This window comes from Mesoplodon bidens (genome assembly GCF_964165515.1).
Source record: "Mesoplodon bidens genome assembly, chromosome: 2".
NCBI lineage: Eukaryota > Metazoa > Chordata > Mammalia > Artiodactyla > Ziphiidae > Mesoplodon > Mesoplodon bidens.
The window spans coordinates 133,184,117-133,197,190 of record NC_138177.1 but is presented as its reverse complement, the minus strand read 5'-3'; the positions used below and the strand labels follow the sequence as shown (position 1 = coordinate 133,197,190).

Sequence of the window (13,074 nt, the reverse complement as noted above, 5' to 3'; positions counted from 1 at the left end):
GAACACCAAACACGTGAACCTTGAGGACTTTGGTAGCTTTTGCTCTTCTCCCTGTCTGGACCGTTCTTCCTGATTCCTCCAAGGCTGGCTGCACTTTCATTCAGCTCTCTACTCAGATGTCAAGACTACGTACCTAAAAGAGCATACTCCTTATTTCCTCTCCCTGTCACTCATGTCAAGCCCCTATAGAGCAGGGAATGCCTGGCACACACTAGGCACCTCAAAACAAGCTTGGTTAAATGAATTTGGACTGAACTTATTGTGCTTCACTGCCACCCTTGCTTTGTGAGGTCACCTCACCGAGGTAGGCATACAACAGACGGAAGCAGAAACCAGGTGAGGCCTGCCTCGCCGTTTTTGAGCCCGTTAGTAAGGGCTCGTACAGGAACCCCTTGCAGCTCCCCCAGCCAGAGCTGGGCCCTAAGAATGCTCTTTCGTTTCCTTGTCCGGTGGGGAAGGGGAAGGGGTAAACGCGATAAAATGAGGCGTGGAGGGGCTGAGGAGGGAGCCTCAGCTCCGCAGCATTCGGTTGAGAGCTGACTGTTATCTATGGCGGTGCTTCCTTTTACTGGATGGCCTGGGGGCTGAGGCTGCGATTCGGTACAGAAAGCTCAAGCGCAGAGAAGCAGGCAGGGCGGACAGCCATTTTCCGAAACTAACTCCCGGGTAACCCCGCCTAGTGTGTACTCATGGAACGGGGGCGGGACTTATTGTGACGGCCTTGCTCCGGAAACCCCACCCTCGCTGAACGTCCCACCTTCGAGGATTCACAAAACGCAGAGCAAGACTTAACAGTCGGCAGCGAAAGCGCGCACTCGAGCGCCAATGAGAGCGGAAGGAGGGGAAACGCGCCTGAGGAACACTCTGTATGCCCAACAATGATTGGCTGGAGCCTTCCTCTCTTCTTTTTGGTAGTGGCTGGACTGCCTTTCCCCCCCACCAGGTGGGTTTTTTTTTGTCTAGGTACTTCTGACTGGCTCCTCCTGGGCTGCGGGGGGCAGGGTTGGGGATTGTTCATCACGGATTGGTGGATTTGAGCACCTGGCGGTAACTTCCCGAGCAAGAAGCCCGTCCCATCTCTCTGTCCCGTCTCCCGACCCGTACGCTCCCCTCAACTGTCGCGCACGAGTGGTTAAAAAAAAAAAAAAAAAAAGGATGTGAGGCTCGAGCCCGCCAGCCAGGCCTCTAGCTTCTAGCGCGCGCCCTCCGCGAGGACCCGCGCGAGCTGCCCGTGACGTTGCCTGCGCTGTTTGAAACTGCAGAACCCGTTACCAGCTTGGGGCAACTACCGTTCCGGCTGGTTCCGGAGCTCGTGCGTGCCAGGAGGGCTAGTGGCGGTCGCGGGGTGGCTCTAGCCTTTCGCGTCTCTGCAGCCTGGAGACTAGAACCGGCACTTTCGTAGGACGCCACCTCCAATCGCAGCGCTGGCGCGGGCGGAGGCTAAAACACAAGGGTCCTGAGACTGAGGAAAACGCGCCAAGTTCCCGTCGGCGGTGTAGTGGGGAAGACCCCAGCGGTTCGGGCGCCGGGCGAGCGGAGCCGCTTCTGGCGCTCCTTGCCGTCCCGGGGCGGGGACGGGGGCGGGCGTGGTCGGGCGCCGCTTCAGGGATGTAGTCGGTGCCGGCGCCAGGCAGGACCGAGCCGCAGCCCGGGTTCCCGCTCTTGAGAGCGAATGGTCACTCCCCTGCGGGGAGGGCGATCCGGCCAGCTTTTCCGTGGGTCGCGGTCCCCCGCAGGCTCGGGGCAGGGGCTCACCTGTCGCACCCGCCCTCAGCCCGGTTAGACTCGTCGGCGTCACCGCCGCGGACCTCGCTCTGGGCCATGACCAGGTAAGGAGGGCCCGTGGAGGAGGGGCCGGCGCCTGGACGCCGCGGCAAGTTCGGCAGGAGTCCGAGGGGGCCGCGGGGAGGACCCCGGCTCCCTCGGTGCTGCGCCCCCGCCCAGCTGCCAGCCAAGCCGTCCGCGCAGCGGGCGGCGCCCCCTCCCGCCGCCGCTGGGGACTCAAGGCAGGTGCGGGCTGGGAGTAAATAGGCCAATTCCGCGAGCTGTGGTTCTGCTTAAAGACGCCGCCCGCCGGGCCGGTGCCGCGTTTGACGGGCACGGACATCATCACCGTCCCGTCATCTTCTCACTTTCTTTTCCGTTCCTAGAGTTTGCGGGATAGGGAGAAGAAATGTTTGCCCTCACGTTGTTCTGTGTCGGTGATTGCTAAATTTTACCGAGCAGTTTAACTTACTTTTTCTACAAATATTTAGAACGGAACGTGTCTTAAACCTTTGTCGAGGATGTTATTCTTGTTTTACATTTTTCGTGAAAAGTTGGCATTGAGTCGTCCCATCTTACAGAGGAAAAAACTTGAAACTAATGAGACTTAGTGTTCACACTGTCATTTGTCAAGAACATTTAATGTTCTGTTGTTTTTTCTGCGAAACTTGATTTAGAGTTAGGGGAGAAACATTTTTGATGTAACAACCCCCAGTGATACGGACAGCCAGGAGCAAGAAATGGTATAGCAGAAGATACGGCACCTGGTAAAATGTTATATTCTAGGTAATGTTAATGTTTAATCATTGCTTTGAGGAGCCTGGAGGGGTGGTTTATTGATTAGGATTGATAATGTTATTTCAGGTGCTTGGTCATTGTTTTTTTTAATATTTATTTAAGTCCGGTTACTCTGTCCGTTAGAGAATCCAGTTTCCATCATTTATTAGAATTGGCTCCCAAGAAAAAACGTTTTACAAAAATCGCTAGTGCTTAGAGATCCCTGACACTTCAGTGCAGGCTGGTTTATCATTCGTGATAGCATTTCATCAGTAGCATTAGTGGCCAGGAGAGTAAATTGAGTTGGAGGGGGGATGGGGAAATTGGTCGGCTTTCCAGTTATTCCTGAGTTGTCTCAAAAAGGTGGTTTCACTGCCGAGTTCAGTGTTGTGAATTCCCAGTTCAGAGGCAGCCGAGTTTTCGCTTATGCTTAAGGATGAAATTTAGTTCGTCCTGTTAGTCTCTACCTATATTATATTTTAAAGTCATTGCTGAGTTTTTGGACTCTTAGGTGATTTTCTGGTAATACTCGGGTCAGATAGTAGTATCTTCCTAATGAAAAATAGGACTAAAATGTAAAATAACTACCACAAATAGAGCCATTTTTTTTTAGTTCAAAAGTTTTATTTTAAAACAGGGAAGAAAGTTTGCACAAGGCAAACTTCTTTCCTACTTAAAGCAGTATCTTAAAAAATTCTATAGTTAAAAGAAGTTTGGAAAGTCAGTATATTTTGGTTTCTAGTGCATAAGAATTTGATATACACAAAGTGCAGCAATTTTTTACACCATTATCCCAACTTTGCATATGGTTTATTACTTTTCACACAAGTTTTTAGGTGTAAACTTAACACTAGATCTAGGCCTTTCCTTGTATGCAGATTATACTTTAAATAGACTTTATTTTGTATAACTAGAAAAGACCTTGGAAGGAGAACTCAGTCACTTCTAGCACTCCTTTGATTTCCCATTCACCCCTCTGTTTCCCACCTTGTACTTCAGAATTAGAGATGATAGTTGCTCAGTGTTTCCTGAATGAACTAATAGATAATAAAGTTTTTACCCCTTGATGATACTACTTTACCATTACTACTACTACTACCAGTCCAATGGGGTCTACTACTAAAGTGGGGTATTTTGTGATGTGACCCTTAATCTAATAGCAAGCTAGTAAAAGTTCAGTATCTTTTTTTTGTTGTTTGAGAAAGTTAAGGACAAATGGCAGCTCCTTCATATAAGCAATAAAACAGTGACTGCCTGTTATTGGCAGGCATTAGATTTTCAAATACAAAGTTCTAATTAATACCATTCCTTGGTAAATTTGTTTTCAGAAATGATGATTCTGTTGCCTACAGCCAATAACTGAAAACTAATAACCTTTTCTCTGATTAACAGATATGACTGGTGATTACAGGGTCCCTGTATAAATTAATTCTCGTCAACTCCTTGGGATTTGAAGAGAAAATGCCCAGTGACATACCTAGTGAAAGTAATGGGCTTTCAAGAGGTAGTCCATCAAAAAAACCCAGACTTTCCTTGAAGTTTTTTCAGAAAAAGGAAACCAAGAGAGCCTTGGATTTCACAGATTCTCAAGAAAATGAAGAAAAAACTTCTGAATATAGAGGATCTGAAATGTATGTTATTTTCAGTATATTTCTGTACTTTTTAAAATTCCGCATCAGTGAAAAAGCAGTGAACTTAGATTGATATCTGCAGTCATTCTGACCTGATAGTCCATAGAGGGAGATAAAAAAGCACACATTAGTGAGACAAGTCTAGCAGTGTGTAATAGTAGAAACAGGATAAAACTGGTGGTTCCCCACAGGGATCACATCACAGTTCACATTATAACTCTTTTAAATTGTGCTCAGCCGATTAGGCTAACTTCGAGAAATACTAATTGACTGAAAGTATTTTTCAATTTAAATTTGATTTTAGTGCAACACACTTTATGTAAGGGTAAAGAAATTCATGGGGGACAGTAACCTGGCATAAACTTTGTCTTTGTAGTCATACCTAGTATATGAATTCTCAAACCTGTTGGTGTACAATTGCAAATTATATTTAAAATAAACTTAAAAATAAGAAATGCTTTTGATACAAATAAATCCTTCAGTGACTGAAAAGAAATCAGAACAAAATGGAATGCTTTACTCCACCAATAGTTGCTCTAGTTGGAGTCTACACTTGCTCCGTATTCAGCACATAGGCACTCTGCTATATGACTAATGTAGATTTGCTCCCCTGTATAATTTCCTAATATTTACCAATAATCAGTTTAGGAGATTGTGGTGAACCTTTTGCTTACCAGCATTCGTGCCTATAAATACTTTGAGGTATTAGAGTTATAGCTAGCAGCTGTAAAATAAATAAAAATGCTGTGAGGACTGTTTGTTAAGCTGAGGTAAAAGAGTTATAAACTTGAACAATTCATTTTTAAGTGAGGAACAGCTGTGTAAGTATCTTCATAATCTTCTGTAAACAGAATCTGACTTAGATAGTGCAGCCTCTCCCAAATATTGTCATATTCAGGTTATTTCCAGGTTTCTATTCAGAGTTAAACTACTTGATTAAAATGTCCTGTTGGCTTAACAAATCATAGTACCAATTCTGCAATTTTCTGCTCTGTAGAATGGGATTAACAGTCGTTTAATGGAATTGTTTTGAAGCTTGTTGAGTGTAATATTTTTAAAGTGCTTGTAAAACTTTTATTCTGGGTGTGTAGCAATTTTTGCACCTGTACAGATTAATTGTCTTAAAATGCCATCTGAATAAAATCCATATACTTTTCGGGTCATACAACTTTTGGGAAAAGACTAAATCTAGGGAAGTAATATTTCCACTTTAATTCTACTTGCTTATCCCTTTCTCTTCTTTGTACTTAATAGTGATCAAGTTGTTCCTGCAGCACAGTCCTCACCTGTCAACTGTGAGAAGAGAGAAAACTTGTTACCGTTTGTGGGACTGAATAATCTCGGCAATACTTGTTATCTTAATAGTATACTTCAGGTAAGTTGACAATTTTGCTATATAATAAAACTTTAGTAGGCAAAGAATGATGTTAACACTTAATATTTTCTGAGGATTCAGGTTATTGGAGGATTTCAGTTGTCCATAATACTGTCTTTGTCTTTGTAAGTAAACCAGAATGGGGTAAAATAATCATGATTCTAAATTGCACGTTACAAATTTCTGTTGAGGTAAGAGAAAATGATACATTAAATAAAATTGGGATAGCAAAATTGAGTAGATGTTGATTAAATTGAAGATACCAAACTTTTAGTTTTTCTGTCCGATTCCTGATTCTATGGTGATATGTGTTGTAACCCTTGTAACTATATCTGTTTCGTGTTGTACTCTTGTATCTGGTCAGGCTCAGTGCTTTGTTGCACTGAGGGAAGATAGCAGGCTACTATGATGAAATAGAGAACAATTTTTGACACACATCTTAATCTCAGAATTTTAAGTAATGCACATATGAACATACTCTACAAAAAGCATGATAGTGTTTTAATGATTTTAGGTATATTGTTTGTTCAGTAAATACTCAAGACAATCTCACTTTATAGGTATTATATTTTTGTCCTGGTTTTAAATCTGGAGTGAAGCACTTATTTAATATTATTTCAAGGAAGAAAGAAGCCCTAAAAGATGAAGCCAGTCAAAAAGATAAGGTAAAAAATAAAATTAATGGAAATTCACTTGCTTAGAAATGAAAAAGTAATAAATACAGAGAGGATTTTGGAGGAGAAATGACAAAGATTATTTCTCTTAACAAATTACATCTGAGAATTAAATTTCTCATTGGCAGTTATTTTTCATTCTTGTGGGGTAAGGTGCTAACTTGATTATTTCATTCTTGTGGGGTAAGTAGCTAACTTGATTACCCCCTTTTATAGTGTTTTCTCCAGTCCTCTAATTTACTGTTTACCAGTAAACATTGTCACACACACCACTGTCACAACATATCTTTTTTTTTTTTTTTTTTTTGCGGTATGTGGGCCTCTCACTGTTGTGGCCTCTCCTGTTGTGGAGCACAGGCTCCGGACGCGCAGGCTCAACGGCCATGGCTCACAGGCCCAGCCGCTCCGCGGCATGTGGGATCTTCCCAGCAGGGCACGAACCCATGTCCCCTGCATTGGCAGGCGGATTCTCAACCCATATCGTACCCTTTTACCCTGTTATTTATCTGCTGTTTTTAAGTTGACTCACTTTTACTACTTAAATATAAAGAAACCTTTGACTTACATAATTAGAAAACCATTATAACCCACATAATAGAAAGTAACCAAAAATATGCTTAAAATTTTTTTAACTTTATTTTGTATACCTCCAGAAAATTAGTGTTACGAAATTAGATTTAGAAAAGCTAGTGTTGTCTAGTGAGAAAAAGAAGGGGGAAGGTACTTAATTTGTTCAAAAATTAAAATGTTTGTGTGTTTCTTGACAGGGAAATTGCGAAGAAGATTCTTCAGTAAGTTATGAACTAATATGCAGCTTACATTCCTTGATCATTTCAGTCGAACAGCTTCAGGCTAGTTTTCTCTTACATCCAGAGAAATATACTGATGAACTTGCTACTCAGCCAAGGCGACTACTTAACACACTCAGGTATAGTCTATTATATAATTTTAGGATTCCAGTTTAGCTCATTCTCTCTTTGGAGGAGAGTGACATGTGAACAAATGGGGGGAATAAAGGGCAAGGAAAACAGACACTACAGATCTACAGTCCTTAATATCCCAGAGGCTCCAAAGACTGGAAATTTTTTCTTACAATTGGTACTAAATTCATTAAATCTGAATTTGTGTGAGGCTGTTTATAGTCTTTATTCATATTTTATAGTCTTTATTCATATTTATCTGTAATGTGAATATTCATACTCTTTTCTGTAGAAGTAGTAATGTGTGTAATTATGGGATACTGCCCCTATTATGTTGGTGATACATATTTTAACTATGTGCCAGATTCTTTTTTAATCTGAAAATTTCTGTATTACCAAACACATTTGGTCTAAGGATTTCAGATAGGAATTATAGGTCTATATTCAAAATACGTTATATAAAAGAACTGTAAATTCCAAGTTTTCTATTTTTGTTGTATGTACTTAGAAGAGAAATATTAGTTAACTGGATTAGATTTCTTTGTAGTATTATCTTTAAAAATGAAACTTTATCCTATATACAGAATAGCCGTATCCAAAATACTACAGGGTTTAAGTCTTTAAAAAATTATTTAATAGTTTAGGTTAGGAATAGACCTAGATGTAATACATTGCCATACATTTGTTAAGAGGCAGTGTAGCGTGGTGTCCAGGAGCAGGTTTGAATCCTGACTTTTGCATCTCTGTGACCTTGAGCAAGTTATCTGTAAATAGTGGTGATATGGTACTTACCTCACAGGGTTATTGTGAAAATTATACAGATAATATAAAAAGCATTTTGAGGGAATTCCCTGGTAGTCCAGTGGTTAAGACTCTGTGCTTTCACTGCTGAGGGCTGGGCTTCAACCCCTGGTCCGAGAAGTAAGATCCCACATGCCATGTGGCAAGGCCAAAAAAAAAAAATTATATATATATGGCATTTTGAATAAAGTATGGTACACAGTAAATACTATACACATTAGCTATTAACAATATTTAGAAGATCAAAGTATTTGTGATAATAAAAATCAGGTTAAGTTTGTTTTTAGTTACACATTTAGGAGTTTCAAATTAGTAGCTGAATTAAATGTTTTTGGATTTTTAAATAATTTATGATAGCCCCATAAATGAATTCATTTCTGTATGGAAAGGTGGTTTTTGGTATTATATCTTCAAAACTGGAATAGATGAAATGGAAATTTTTATTTATAGGGAACTCAACCCTATGTATGAAGGATATCTACAGCATGATGCACAGGAAGTATTACAGTGTATTTTGGGACACATTCAAGAAACATGCCAACTCCTAAAAAAAGAAGTAAAAAATGTGGCAGAGTTATCTACTAAGGTAGAAGAAAAACATCAGAAAGAGGAAATGAGTGGTAATAACAGCATGGAGATGGACAGTATGAGGCATTCTGAAGACTATAAAGAAAAACTGCCAAAAGTACATGGGAAAAGAAAAAGTGACACTGAATTTGGTAACATGAAGAAAAAAGTTAAAGTCTCTAAGGAACACCAGTCTTTGAAAGAAAACCAGAGACAAACCAGATCAAAAAGAAAAGCTACAGTTGATTCATCAGATATTCTTGCTAAAATATTCCCCAAGTACATTTCTGAAAATGAGAGTGCAAGACCCTCACAAAAGAAATCAAGAGTTAAAATAAACTGGTTAAAGTCTCCAGCTAAGCAACCCAGCATTATTTCTAAATTCTGTAGTCTGGGTAAAATAACAACACACCAAGAATCCAAAGGACAGTCTAAAGAAAATGAATATGGTCTTGAAGAGGACATGGGGAAGTATGAGAATGATAATACAGCTAATCGTTGTGGACTTGAATCTCCAGGGAATAATGTTATGCCTGTTAATGAAGTTAAGCCCATAAACAAAGGTCAGTATAATTTATTATTGGACATTGATAGGTAGGATTAACAGCTGCCGGAATTTTCTCTTCTTAGATCCATATACAGTATGATATCTGGCTAAAGTTTTAAGAGAAATTTAACACAATGTGAACTGGCGTTTCAAGCACTACACTTAACATGTATTTTGTGTGTGTGTATAAATCTCACTAATTTTAAGGTAATAGTAATTTATGTTTATAAACTAGGAGAGTTCATCTTAATGGCAAGAGAATATTTTACCCCTTTATATATGCAGTATTTGACATAAACTCATGAAAGAAATTGCATTTGCTAAGTAGTTATACCATACTGGATTTCTGCTTAGGTTCACACAGATCTCAGGGAAAATTTGTAGAACTTACATGACTAAATTTCATCCTTTGGGGTATCTTTAGGAAGGGAGTTAAGAAGACACACATGTGTTGAAATTGTCTTTTTTTAGAGATAACAGTAATTAATTTCAAAATTATCCTTACAGGGAGTTTATATTTCATGAATAAGTCACCTCTTAATGCTAATAAGCAAGTTTGAGATATGAAAATCAGCCTTTTAGCCATGATATACTTTAAATGGAATAATGGTTATTTGGGCTGTACTGAAGAATTCATCTGTATAGATTTGTGTTTTCCTTTTTTTGTTTTAGGTGCAGAGCAAATTGGTTTTGAGCTAGTGGAGAAATTATTTCAAGGTCAGCTGGTATTAAGGACTCGTTGCTTAGAATGTGAAAGTTTAACAGAAAGAAGAGAAGATTTTCAAGACATCAGTGTACCAGTGCAAGAAGATGAGCTTTCCAAAGTAGAGGAGAGTTCTGAAAGTAAGCAAAATTGGAGGCTTGCATGGACTATGGAATAATTAGAGTTTTCCTCAACAAAACACTGTCTAATAAGTGGCTTATATAATTATTGAGAAAAAACTCTTTTAGTGTCTTCGGTATAATAAAATCTTTCTGCCTATATAGCTACACTTGTCAATAGTTATTAGCATTTGGAAAATTCTGGCATCTTTTTTTTTTTTTTTTTTTTTTGCGGTATGCGGGCCTCTCACTGTTGTGGCCTCTCCCTTTGCGGAGCACAGGCTCCGGACACGCAGGCTCAGCGGCCGTGGCTCACGGGCCCAGCCGCTCCACAGCATGTGGGATCCTCCCAGACCGGGGCACGAACCCTTGTCCCCTGCATTGGCAGGTGGACTCTCAACCACTGTGCCACTAGGGAAGCCCTGGCATCTTTATTTTGATGTGTAGAGTATGTTATAATGGGAAAATGAAATGCTTTACTAAGTTAATTTTTGGGTACCTGAATCTCAGAGCTACTGAGGATATTTTTGTTAACACCATATTTGAGCCAGTGTTTTTTTTTTTTGTATAAACCACAAAAAGTAGTAATGCCATGGGAAGTGATCATGAGACTGGTTTACTTGTTCAGATAATGTAAATTGACTATTAAATATAAAGTCTTTCTCCCATGGAGTCAGAGGGTAGGGCTTACATTGATTTTGCTGTCCCTGACCTCTATATTTTTTGGCTGACCAGATATAAATATTTAGAGGTATGTGCGCTGTCGAAGATGAACTTACAAGTTTGTGAAACTAAAAAAAGAAATCTCTTTAGTTATCATTTGGGGAGGATTAGTCAATTAAAATTGTATGCTAATTCTGAACATAAAAATTTGTGGCTTAAGTTTTTAATTTCTGAGAGATTTTTCATTTGTGAGTGACAGGATTGTCTTGCGTAGTTTCTCCAGAGCCAAAAACAGAAATGAAGACCCTGAGATGGGCAATTTCACAGTTTGCTTCAGTGGAGAGGATTGTAGGAGAAGATAAATATTTCTGTGAAAATTGCCATCATTATACTGAAGCTGAACGAAGTCTTTTGTTTGACAAAATGCCTGAAGTTATAACTATTCATTTGAAGTGCTTTGCTGCTAGTGGCTTGGAGTGAGTATTCTAAAATTTTGTTCAAAATGCTATGATAGTAAGGAAACAGTACAGTAGTGTAATAGAAACTACTGAAATGAAGTAATTTACAAATATTGCCTTAGAAAAGTTTATTGTTTTATTACGTTTCCCTGTAAAAACGCATCAGTTTAAATCCTTCTGTATGAATGCGTATGATTTGTTCACACATTTTTCATTTTCATTCTTTATTTGATTATTTTAATTAATTGATTAAAGCAGGGAACAAATTTCGTACATACATCAACATTTTTTTGAGGGGAGCAAAACAAAATTATTTTAGTTTTAAGTAAGCCAGGAAATAAAACTAGTCTGAACAATTTGAGAGATTCTTCTTTAGTTGAAAATTTAAATATCTGAAAGCAATAGTAAATATAAAAATGCCAGTTACATTTTAGATAGTCTGTCTTTTTCTGACATGTATACATGTCATTGTAGATTTTATTCCTTTCTATATTAATGAATTGTTTGAAATTACCATGAGAGCTTAGCAGTAGCTCTCCACACATTTTCTCATGCCAGAAGATGACATGGTCCTTTCTTTCAGTGGCTTTTTCCTTTACTACAGTACAATTTTATTTTTTGTCCCCAAATCTTGGTTGTAGAGACAGACTTCACATTAAAATGACTTACTAAGTATAAAGGAAAAGGATTTTGAAGATCAGTGTTTTCTTTTAGTGCCATTTATTTTCTTATTGCACAAAATTAGGAAAATAAAAGTAAGGGGGGAAGTGCCATATATCCTTCACAGAAGCACCTGAATATTAGTACTTATTTCAGTATTCTTTGTGTAAGTATTATACAAAATTGGGGTCTTGTTTTTTACTTTGTGTTTTATTCATATGAGCAGTAAATATTAAGGGTTCATTCAGACTTACTTGGTTTCACACTGGGTGTAAAACTGAATATATATGAAGTGGAATCCCAGAAAACCTTTTTTTTCCCCCCTTCCAAAGGTTTGATGGTTATGGTGGTGGACTTTCCAAGATCAACACTCCTTTACTGACACCTCTTAAACTGTCACTAGAAGAATGGAGTACAAAGCCAACCAACGACAGCTATGGATTATTTGCAGTTGTGATGCATAGTGGCATTACAATTAGTAGCGGGCATTATACTGCTTCTGTTAAAGTCACTGACCTTAACAGTTTAGAACTAGATAAGGAAAATTTTGTGATCGACCAAATGTGTGAAGTAGGTAAGCCAGAACCATTGAATGAGGAAGCAAGGGGTGTGGTCGAAAACTGTGACGATGAAGAAGTGTCGATTGGAGTCAGTGGAAATACCCAGCCAAGTAAAGTTTTGAACAAAAAAAAAGTAGAAGCTATTGGACTTCTCGGAGGACAAAAGACTAAAGCAGATTATGAGTTATACAACAAAGCATCTAATCCTGATAAAGTTGCCAGTACAGCATTTGCTGAAAATAGAAATTCTGAGACTAACAATACTAATGGGACCCATGAATCTGATAGAAACAAGGAATCCAATGACCAAACAGGCATTAACATGAGTGATTTTGAAAACAAAATTTCATATGTAGTGCAAAGCTTAAAGGAGTATGAGGGGAAGTGGTTGCTTTTTGATGACTCTGAAGTGAAAGTTACTGAAGAGAAGGACTTTTTGAATTCTCTTTCCCCTTCTACATCTCCTACATCTACTCCTTACTTGCTATTTTATAAGAAATTATAGAGTGAGTGTATTTTCCTTGTGTGTATATTAAACAGACCTGGACAAACATTGGTAAATTGATTACATCAAAAAGTCTTTAGCTTATCTAGCTTATCTTTTGAAGCTATTGGATATTATTGGTCTCTCTAGGTTTTTATATAAATAGTGAAATCTGAGTTATTGAAAACCATGTTAATTTTTAGAATTCATTTTCCTTAGTGGAGACTAGTGATTGATGCATTAGCTTCTGGGAACAAACTTGTATAGGTTCTTAACTGAATTATTCAAAATGGAAGCATTTAAACACTTTGAATTTACACCTATCTTTTGTGTTTGCTTTTTCAAATAAAGTGCTTGTATTTTTATCTCCA

At 38.9% G+C, this 13,074-nt stretch overlaps 1 protein-coding gene across 4 annotated transcripts; it reads left to right on the top strand.

Annotated features, from left to right (window-relative positions):
- Positions 1–784: 784 nt before the first annotated feature.
- Positions 785–13,074, top strand: USP1 (ubiquitin specific peptidase 1). 4 transcript variants are annotated; one of them, XM_081224744.1, is made up of 10 exons: positions 1,739–1,829; positions 2,442–2,550; positions 3,934–4,172; positions 5,427–5,547; positions 6,108–6,212; positions 6,989–7,149; positions 8,393–9,072; positions 9,729–9,899; positions 10,816–11,017; positions 11,992–13,074. In XM_081224744.1, exons 3-10 carry the CDS (start codon positions 4,003–4,005, stop codon positions 12,722–12,724), a joined length of 2,343 nt encoding a protein of 780 aa, XP_081080870.1. In that variant the 5' UTR covers positions 1,739–1,829; positions 2,442–2,550; positions 3,934–4,002; the 3' UTR covers positions 12,725–13,074. The 4 variants fall into 4 exon arrangements, with proteins under 4 accessions (XP_081080872.1, XP_081080871.1, XP_081080869.1 ...); XM_081224746.1 differs by lacking the exons at positions 1,739–1,829; positions 2,442–2,550 and adding an exon at positions 785–943 and having other exon boundaries at positions 4,081–4,172; XM_081224745.1 differs by lacking the exons at positions 1,739–1,829; positions 2,442–2,550 and adding an exon at positions 875–943.

What these genes read in the sequence shown, in the direction of transcription:
- USP1 (XM_081224745.1), top strand. Translation starts at nt 4,003, where the DNA reads ATGCCCAGTGACATACCTAGTGAAAGTAATGGGCTTTCAAGAGGTAGT. An exon ending in ATCTTAATAGTATACTTCAG is followed by an intron (nt 5,548 to 6,107) that starts GTAAGTTGACAA and finishes CTCACTTTATAG; the next exon opens with GTATTATATTTTTGTCCTGG. An exon ending in AAGCCAGTCAAAAAGATAAG is followed by an intron (nt 6,213 to 6,988) that starts GTAAAAAATAAA and finishes GTTTCTTGACAG; the next exon opens with GGAAATTGCGAAGAAGATTC.